Source organism: Centroberyx affinis, unplaced genomic scaffold, assembly GCF_046629955.1.
Source record: "Centroberyx affinis isolate AG114_WGS23_722 - 3 ecotype Tasmania unplaced genomic scaffold, CSIRO-AGI_Caff_v1 ptg007121l_1, whole genome shotgun sequence".
NCBI lineage: Eukaryota > Metazoa > Chordata > Actinopteri > Beryciformes > Berycidae > Centroberyx > Centroberyx affinis.
In genome coordinates, this window is record NW_027283608.1 from 1 (window position 1) to 9994 (window position 9994).

At 41.2% G+C, this 9994-nt stretch overlaps 1 protein-coding gene and 1 long non-coding RNA gene across 2 annotated transcripts; both read left to right on the top strand.

Annotated features, from left to right (window-relative positions):
* The first annotated feature begins 3329 nt into the window (after positions 1 to 3329).
* Positions 3330 to 5303, top strand: LOC139639317 (uncharacterized). Its single transcript, XR_011694859.1, has 4 exons — positions 3330 to 3467; positions 4073 to 4179; positions 4839 to 4986; positions 5165 to 5303. It is a non-coding gene; the product is annotated as an uncharacterized lncRNA (long non-coding RNA).
* Positions 5304 to 6903: 1600 nt separating this feature from the next.
* On the top strand, positions 6904 to 7555 carry LOC139639318 (heat shock protein 30-like). The gene has a single exon (XM_071513404.1). The coding sequence runs from the start codon at positions 6962 to 6964 to the stop codon at positions 7553 to 7555; it is 594 nt and encodes a 197-aa protein (XP_071369505.1). The 5' UTR covers positions 6904 to 6961.
* The last annotated feature ends 2439 nt before the right edge of the window (positions 7556 to 9994 follow it).

A 9994-nucleotide genomic window follows, 5' to 3' on the forward strand; every position in this document is an offset into this window, starting at 1 on the left:
TTTACTAATTCCATTACACTTTCACTGCTTTAGGCTACATGTTACCCATAACCGCAGGAATGTGTTTTGAAGAAATGTGCAAAGACACTATAACAGTAGTGTGCAAATAAATATATTTAAATAAAATGATTCAGTTTTGTAAAGTGGATAGGAAGATGACAGGAGTTCAGAAGTGGACTGCAGATGAGAGGGCTGTTAAGCAGGGCTTTGGCTCATCTCCTTCTGTTTGGCAGGTCTATTGGAGTGGCGTCTCTGCTGTTGTAGCCATGTTGTCAGCATATTTCTTGTTCTTCCCCCAGAATATGCCGGATAGCCAAGAAACGAAGCCACACTTCTTCTTTGGTTTTGTTGACAGGCTGTCTTTGGCACTGGAAGTCTGAGGTCCTGTAGGTTTGACCAGTTGGACGGGTGAAAGTGTCTTTTCCAGGCTCAGACCCGACAGATCCTTTGTGTCCTTTACAGTTTCAACCACAAGGCTTGGTGGAGCTTTGACCTCAACCTGGATGGCTGGAGCCTCGGACCCCTGAAGCAGGTTGGTTGATCCTTCCTTCAGCAGGTGAATCAGGGTGTATTCAGCAAGAGAGACGGGGAGAACCTCCTCTGAGGTGGAGTTACTGTCAGGTCCAGCAGAGAGGACAGTGACTATTGTTCCCTCACAACATTCAGGTTGATGCAGGACGGTGACAGCGCTTCCAGCAGCGGCCTCAATCTGTGCACAAGAGTTGATGGTTTCCCTCTAGATGATAAAAGGACATTGTTCGTCCTCCTTCTCCAAGTCCTGGAGGAACAGCATCGGTTTAGAATCAGCTCTGACGATTGGCTCCCATTCATCAAGATGATCTTGAGTAGGGGCATGGTGTGCAGCGCAGGCAGCCATACATGTAGAACTCACTGATGAGGAAGCAGAGATGTGCTTTTCACCAAGTTCCTCCTCCTCCAGGAGGACTGAGAGGAACTGCATCAGTTGAGAATCAGTGCAGACTACTGGTTCCCATTTGTCAAGTTGGTCCAGAGTTGGCCCATGCTGTGGGGAGCAGTCAACTACAAATCTAGAGAGATGTGATGAAGCGTAGAGGAGCTCCTCACCAAATCCCTCCTTCTCCAAGTCAAAGTGGGATTTGACCAGTGGCTCCCACTCATCAAGGCAGCCCAGAGTAGATCCACAGGGTGAGCAGCAGTCAGTCACAAATCCAGATGTGTTGCACGAGGGAGCATAGAGGTATCTCTTTCCAACTGCCTTCAGGTGGTAGTCATCGTCAAAACCAATCTCAACATGCTGAGCTGGGTGGATGGAGGCTCCAGCATTACCTAACACTGTGTCTTCGGTCATGAGAGGAGACTCTTTCTCTGTGGGAGGAAAGTCTCCTTTGTCCATATCCAAGAGACGTTTGCATGCTGATGAAGCTGTGCTCACTATTGGTTCCCACATATTGAGGCTCTCAAATCCACAAGCAGGTTTGGAGCCAAGACCACAAGCAGACTGGTGAAAGGTCACAGTCGAGCTCAGCAGTCACTCCAGAGAAACTAGAGGCTGCAACATAAAGATAATGCTCCTTCTTCAGGACTTTCACAAACATGCAGTTGATGTTTTCATGGCGATCGTCTTTAAGGGCATTGAGTTGAGTGACCATTTGCATGAATGCTGAAAGAAATGCAATGGCAACATCTTAATAATAAAATAACCATAAGGCCACCTGATGTAGCTTCATTCAAGGTCAACATGCTTCATCATAGATTCATCTTATGCTTTTCATCATAGTTTTGTTTCAAGAACAAATCTAACTGAATTTACAATGTAAATCAAACTAAAGGAGAACTGGACACAAATGCAAATCCTTCAACACAAACGACTAATCCATCCTGACTGGCTGTCTTGTTTGTCTGTTCAGCAAAATCCTCTAGTACTAATCTTTTCCTGTTAATAAAATTATAAATACATGTGGCTTACCAAGATGGAAATCACTCTCCATGTTTTCCTTTCTAAAAGGTAGGTATTGTTGATGTTTCTCCAAATGAATGCAACCTAAACAATTCAAAGAGGACTGTTCTGTACAGTTAATGCAGCTAATTATTCTGAAATTTATGAATTGAGAAATTATTTTGTCTTTAAATTGAAAGGGGATCTTACTGGGAATGGACATAACCAGCAGGAGTTTGTTGCCTTCCTTTGTTGTACCAAGTGTTCATACATAGAGGTGTATGAGGTTCTGGGTTAAATAAACACGTATGTCTGTAAACCAGCATGTGTTGGATATCATTCTTTATCTGCTTTTTGTTTTTTGTGATATCTACATTATATTATATTTTGGTATATATTTTAGTTGCCTCTGGATAAACAAATGTGCAGTTCCTCTATCCATCAAACCTCAAAATTCAGATACCAATAGGAGGTAAAGCATAAGGCTAGCTCATTAGCCACATCAGGTATAAAGCCGCCTTGCTAGTATAGTTGTATGTTGATAAATTTAGGCAAAAAGCACAGCATGGCATTCTGTTCTGCCCTCCATAAGCAAACAGCAGTAACTTTTTAGGAGTCTTAAAGGTCAAAGGTTGAGTTTAGGATTCAACAGAAATTATACCCATAGTAGTTTTTAAATGATATACAGTCCACTTCTGTGCCAACAATATTTTTGTTTGGGCATGAATAAAACATTGGAAGTCCTTTTTCTCAGTTTCTCTACTCACATAACTACTGCTATTTGGCTCTGTGGGTCAGTATTGGCTTAAATATATATAATATACTCTTCTCTGAATTATTAAGTATTCAACCCCCTTGACTTTTTCTGCATTTTAAGGTGCTGTACCCTGATGGATTAAATTGTCCAAAATAGGGATAGGGTTAGAAATGATGTTCTGTATCTCATCCCCTTAACATTAAAGACATCAAAACAAATGTGTTTGGTTAAATATTGTTTGAATTCAGTTTAGGGTAACATGTTAATATGCTGTGACATATGGTGGAGCTAGGAATTAAATATTGTGCAAGGACAACAAAGTCAAATTAGCGTGTAGCAAAAAGAAAAATATTGTACTGAGTCTTTGATACTCCACTTACAACAGACATGCTGGTCTGCATGAGGGAATTTAAAGAAAGACAGAAGAAGATGTGACTTCTCTGGCATTATTACATGTAGGGGGGAGAAAAGGGAAAGGGAGAGAAATGAGTCTATTTCTTATGTGAACCAGAAATAATAAATAGATCAGTAACTGATTGCACACCCGTTTCTCCGACCTAGCTGGACAAAGTCAGATTAAAACAGAGGACGAGACAGGAGCCGAGTCTTCACTGCCCCCACTGGACACAGAGGGAAGTGCAGGAGCAGAGGGACCAGGAGAAGACAGCAGAGGAGGAGGAGAAAATGGGGAGTGAGGAGTGTAGGACCCCATGAGACGGATCTCCTCCTGGGACAGTGAAAGCTGCCACAGACAAACACAAAGACAGACAGAGGGCAGCCCAGAGTCCGTCAGTGAGTGTTTACAAGATTTCCTCTTGTACGGAAGCCAAGAACGGCCATGCTTGCAATAATTTTTTTTAATGCCGTTATCTCGAGATCACGAGAAAACGAGCTTTGTTATCTCGAGATAACGAGATAATCAACCCTTTATCACGAGAAAATAAAATGTCGTTTCCTCTTATTACTTTACAGTTACAACAACGTAACTGCAGCAAACAAAACTACACATTTATGCCTTGACTTCAGTTATGAATCCTCCCCGACAGTCATGACAGTGATCTTGAAGGTTGAAATCAGGTGTGATCAAATGAACCTCATTTTCAAGTTCTCCATAATTATCCTGTGATCTCGAGAAAACAAGCTTTGTTATCTCGAGATAACGCCATTAAAAAATAATTGCAAGCACAGCCGTTCTCGGCTTCCGTACCCGCTTGTCTTTCTTGTCTTATCTTTCTTGTCCTCTCTTGTCTTGTCTTCTTTTCTCTTGTCTTCTCTTTCTTGTCCTCTCTTGTCCTTCTATTCTCTTGTCTTGTCTTCTCCATTATTGTGTTAAAGTCTCTTCTAGTCTGGTCTCCTCTATTTCACTGTAAACGGTTTTATTGATTTTGTGCTAACAGGCAGCTGGTGGCTCCAGAGCGATGTGGCTGCAGAGAAACAGAAGTCTGGTTGAAGACCACAGGAGGAAAGTGGCTGAGCTGCTGAACACTAACAAGGAGCTGGAGAGGTGAAGCTGAGTTTTTATATAATGTTAACTGGAACAATACTGTTTTTATTACAAAGCACTTTCCAATCAAATGTGCAAATACAAATAGTTATATTTACTGGAATAAATTGGTTGAATTACAGTTTGCACTGCCACTTCTTGTTTTAATTCTACAGTATATAAGCGTTCATCTTTATTACTTTATAATTCATTTAGTGAGATGTTCTCCACAGTGCAAGATTTCTTATTAACTTGTTAACTTATTGAGCTTTGGACAGAAAGTATGATTTAGGATTTTCAACCATATCTTCTAAATTTGTGTGTACTACTACTACAGCAAATAATAATAATAACATAGTAACGAATACTGAAGAGTAGTCTAGTCAAGACGCCCGTGCACAGTCACTTATAAGCAGGTGCTGGTTGGATGTAGGAATACAAAATAGTCCATATAAAGTAAGCGAACCTGAGGAAGCAACAAGCAAAATGCATTGTTCGCTCCTATAAGCCTATTTTGCAAGTGCTGTAAGAAAAATGAAGATGTGGGCATATTGCCAGCAAAGCCTCACAGTGTGCGGTTGGATCTTTTTTTATATATTTATATGGATAATAATGAATACCACCGTCTGTTTTATATCTATATTGTACCTGAGCTCCACTCTGCTCTTACACCTGTCTAGACGGTGCGGTGCGGCTGGAGGAGCTGTGTGTTCAGAGCAGCAGCATCAGGGAGGTGGAGAGGAGGCTGCTGCAGCTCAGGAACCAGGAGCAGAGAAACACACACCTGCTGGAAACACTGCTGGACCAGCTGCAACACCTGGAAACACAGTCAGTACCACACACACACACACACACACACATTGTTTAAAAGAGACCATATTTGAACCAGGGTCCCTTGTGTGATCATCTATGAATCCGCAATCTCCTTCGGCAAAAGGACCTATTATTTAGTCTTACAAGTCAGCTACAACCAGATGCATTTGCTATTCTATTCTATTCTATTCAGGGGAGAGCGGGTCCTCAGCAGGCGCAGCAATTCTCATCTCTACTCATCTACAAAAGAAGAGACAAATCTCAGGACTTACATACCAGTCTATGGGGCGCTGTTGTCTTTTGAGATCAGGTTCTTTCTCTCATGTGAATAGCTAATGTCCATTTGCATGTCTGAACCCATTTCTGTATGTCCCTTCTATATCCAGTATATACATATACACATTTTAATGTAAACAACTATGCACATTTGTTCTCAAATCCAATTCTTTGCTGCAATTTCACCATGGGGATCATTGAAGTTTCATATTATCTTACCCTAAAGAGACATATAGATTCATAATTCTGTACATTATTGCCATTTACTCTCAACCAAAAGAAAATTGATGAAACAATTGCTCACAAATAACAAGCAACCATCTTGTGAATAGCATATTGTGATTAGCAGAATTCTTTTTATGACCCACCCTCTCAGTGCCCTGTGCCTGTCTTATCTCCAAATTCTAAAATAAGAGATACGTGGACGAAACAACCAACTCAATAAATAGCATTGTCGCCTTGTATATACTCTTATTTTGAAATTTAGTCTGCGCATGCTAGAAGCAGCATCACATGGACACAGAGAACAGCGCTTGTGAATGGTTGATATGGACATGGAGTTTTCAGTTTTCCGAGACATTTAAGTTGATTTTTAACAATGAAATCAAACCTTAAGTGTCTATTTTATCAATCTATCCGTTTTTACTATTTTTGCTAAGATTTCATCCAAAGTTTTTACATTGCTTGCGTCCAGACTCAATCTAGAAGTAAATGCAAATCAATACCAGTGACATCTTGTGGACGTTCAGGCTATCACACTCCTCTACCCTGATATCAAGACACACACAGACTCTCTCTCTCCCTCTCTCTCTTTGTATGTCTCTCTCTCTCTCTAGGAAGACGGGCCCATGTGTCCAGCATGCTGGCAGCTGTTCAGATGGAGAACCAGAGACTAGAAGAGGAGATTTTAAGGTTCCAGCTAAGGAGGGGGGCGAGGATGGATACACACACACACATTACAGTACTGTCTCTGTTACTCTCACATACACACACACACACACACACACACTTCCATTGCCACTCCAGGTAATTTTACCATACAGAAAATGTCAATATGTTCGACTATTGTTACACCAAGAAAAATTACTGCAACTTCTTATTTCCACAACTACAACTTTTTAGTTCTGATGCCCCTCACCTTATACTTGTTGCAGTGTGAGGTCATTTCATCTGGTTTAACTTGATTGATGTTTATGCTCCACTTTTAGATTAATTCACCAATTCATCCTGACACTTCCTCACACAAACATACACAACACAAATTCTGGTACTGACATGATTAAATTATTTCTGAGGATTGTACTTTGAAACAAAGAACTAAGATAAACATTTCCCATCAATAGAAAATGAATTAATGTTTCAATATATTACTTAGGCTAAATGATTTTCAATTTACCCCAACCAAGATTCTCTTAAATGTCTCCATTCTATGGCTCTAATCCTCATCCAGAGTGTAGCATTAGTGACATCTAGCGTTGAATTCTGGGAAAGACGGGAAGCTTCCCGAAAGGTCTGGAGCGGTGCAGTGACGTCACCACCTGTGAGAGAGACAGCTCCGCCAGGTGGAGAGCTGTGGCAACGACAGGAAACTTCCTGAAGACGCTGGAGCTCCTGCAGGCAGAAGAGAAAAGCCGGGACCGTCCCACTGCACACACACACACTGTAACAGAGCAGAACACACACTGTAACAGAGCTTCACCTCACCACACTGAAGATGCTGTGCTCACATGGACTCCAGTCTGCCCTCGGCCCGTTCACGCACTTCTACTGGCCTGTACGCAGTCTGTGGCCTCAGGCTGAGCCTCTTCTCCTGCAGAGAAACATACAGGAGCTGCACAGCCGTCTGGAGCTGATGGACAAACTTCAGCAGAAGATCCAGGAGGAGACGGAGCCTGTCCCAGCCTCTGTGACCATCCGACCAGTCTCCTACCAGCTGGAGAAAGAGGGGGAGCCCTTCGCCCTGACCCTGGACACTGAAGACTTTTCCCCAGAGGAGCTGTGTGTCCAGCAGGTGGGCAGGAGGCTGAGAGTCAGCGGGAAGACAGAGAAGAAGCAGGGGGACGGGAAAGGCTCCTACTCTTACAGACGGCAGGAGTTCAGACGGGAGTTTGATCTGCCTGAAGGGCTGAATCCTGAAGCTGTCAGCTGCTGCCTGGCTCCGGACGGGAAGCTCCACATCCAGGCGGCAAAACCTCCAGAGAGAGAGCTGAGTATCAAGAGGAGCTTGGAGGAGGAGAGACAGACAGGAGGTAGCAGCTCAGAGACAGACAGCAGCACACAGGACACTGCTGACAAGACACTGATCTGACCACTGGTGTGCAAATTTTGTATAACCAATAAATATATTTACAATTGAACTATTTTCTTCTTGTGTATTTTATAATTTGGGGCAAATTATTTCTTTGTAGGTCAAAAAAAAAAAAAGTAGAAAAGCGTCAGAAAGCTTCACCTTACAGGACTGAATCATCCTAACTGTGATATTATAAGACTTTATTTTAAGTATCTACCATTTCTTATTCTCCAGCTGGATTTTTACAGTATAGATCATATTGTCATCTACTAATACAGTATAGGTACTGGGTTGGAATCAAGTTATAGTTTTCATTTCCTTCTTGTTTTTATCCTGGAACTTAACAAACTGGAAGATGATTAAATAGTGAAATGAAAGCCTTCATTTGTGACTTTATAGTAAATTTAGTAAAATGCTCTCCACAATGCAAAGTTTCCTCAGCTAAATATACTCTCTCAAAACTAATGATGTTTTTCACTGTTTGGTTCATATCTCACATAGCCTAAATAAATTTTCCCCTCAAACAAAAACAATGGTATTCTACTATTTCTGTTGAACCTTTGATTGAATCTGGGTGTCTCAAACTGTTATGGGTGTCTCGCCATAACCTGGAAGAAATAAGGTTTGGTTTGATTGCAGAAGGTTTAGTCTTTTATGTTATAATGGACTAAAGGTTTGTTAGTTCTCCACCTTCACTGTGCTCTACAAGTAATATTCCACTTAGTTTTAACATGGGGGTAGCCTGATGTTTGTGAAGAGATTCATATTCACTTTGTGTGCCTGTCAGCAGCTAACCCTAACCCTACACCTACACCTAACCCTTATCAGCAATTAACCCTAACCCTAACCCTATGAGGCAAACCCTCCATTATTGGCCCAAACAAAACAACATGGGGGGAGCAACAATGGAGAGCTCATTTCCAGTTTAGATATATCCCCACCCTGCCAATTTTTCCAAACCTTGGTTGTTCAAAAAAATAAAAAAGCAAAATATTACAAATATTTTAATTACATCCAAGGGCCATTTGATTTCAACTGGTGGTGTTCTCTTGTCCTCCTTCCCTTGTGGAGAACCAGAAGGCAGAAGTCCAATCTTTGCTGGGCCTTGTTGATGCTGTAGTTAGTAGGTGTTGAGAGCTGCTTGTTAATGCTTGCTTGTTAATGAGAGACGTGGACGGGGACCTTGACGTTCATCTTCTTCTTCTCCTCCTATTTCCATAGTTTTTGTGGTGTTGACATGACAGGCCTGACACATCATGAGAATACTATAAATAAAATTGTACTACACTTCAAGACAAGATCCAAAGGTACTACCACTGAAACACATCTGCCAAATGGGAAATTGAAACACATTTGCCAAATAGCATTTTTATTGATAGAAGAGAACATAGTGGAGGGATACAATTTAGGAGAGATACTTCATGTCTGGGAGACCCGATCTACTTTCATTTAGCTTTAGCCTAAAGCAAGAATAGAAATGCAAAATGATGACGGACCCAGGATGCTTTGTCGTCTTAAAAGCAGGATCTGTTGTTGAATCTGTTCACCATGCGTGTTAAATGTCAGTTTTCAGTCTATTTTCGTGGCCTCGTTCAAATGAATGGGAAGTAAAATCTGAATGCTACAAACTCATCCAGCTGCATCCGATCTTGGTGAGTAGATTATATTTTGGTTTATATTCTGGATTATATTCCACACTTTCAACACTAAGACTTTGTCTTAATATTATTGTATGTTAGTGTGTAATACACTCCATTTAGTCAAATAAATAATGATGAATTACCAATTGATTGAAGAATTGGTAATGTCAGTTAAGTTTAACTTTAAACTGGTGGTGTGTGATTATCTTGTGAAATATTTGGGATCATGTTCATCAGCACATTTCCCTTACCCGCCCCCTTGTTGTGCTTTTAATTCTCTCCCATTTTACTTTGTTTATTGGAATATATCCAAGTTTATGTTGATACAAAATGGTTTGATTGACTTTGACCATTTGAATTGAGCTGTTGATAATCAAAGATGGACGGAGTCACTACACCTGCAGTCAATTATCCTTGCTGGAAGCTAATTACACACAGCTTGCCTAATTGTAAATCCTCCCAACAAATAAACCTAAACCACCAACCACTTAGACCACATCTCACTTAACCTACAGAGTAAAAGACAGACAAATAACACTGAGCACTGCACTAAACTTGCTGTTCTTATGAATAAAATAAAAAGCCAAAAAATGGAAGTGACTGGATATTTACATCGGGTCACACCGCTGCAGGCAGGAGGGACAAGCAACCAGAAATACTTCCAAGCCATTTGTCAAGAGCAGACCAAGAGAGGTCATGTGATGGTGACGATGATGAAGATTATGAGGTGGCCTCTGGGGCGAAAATTAATAGAAAGAAATCTGAGATAATGTTATGTGGCCGGAACAAAGCAACTGTTAACAAATGGGGTTTTAAA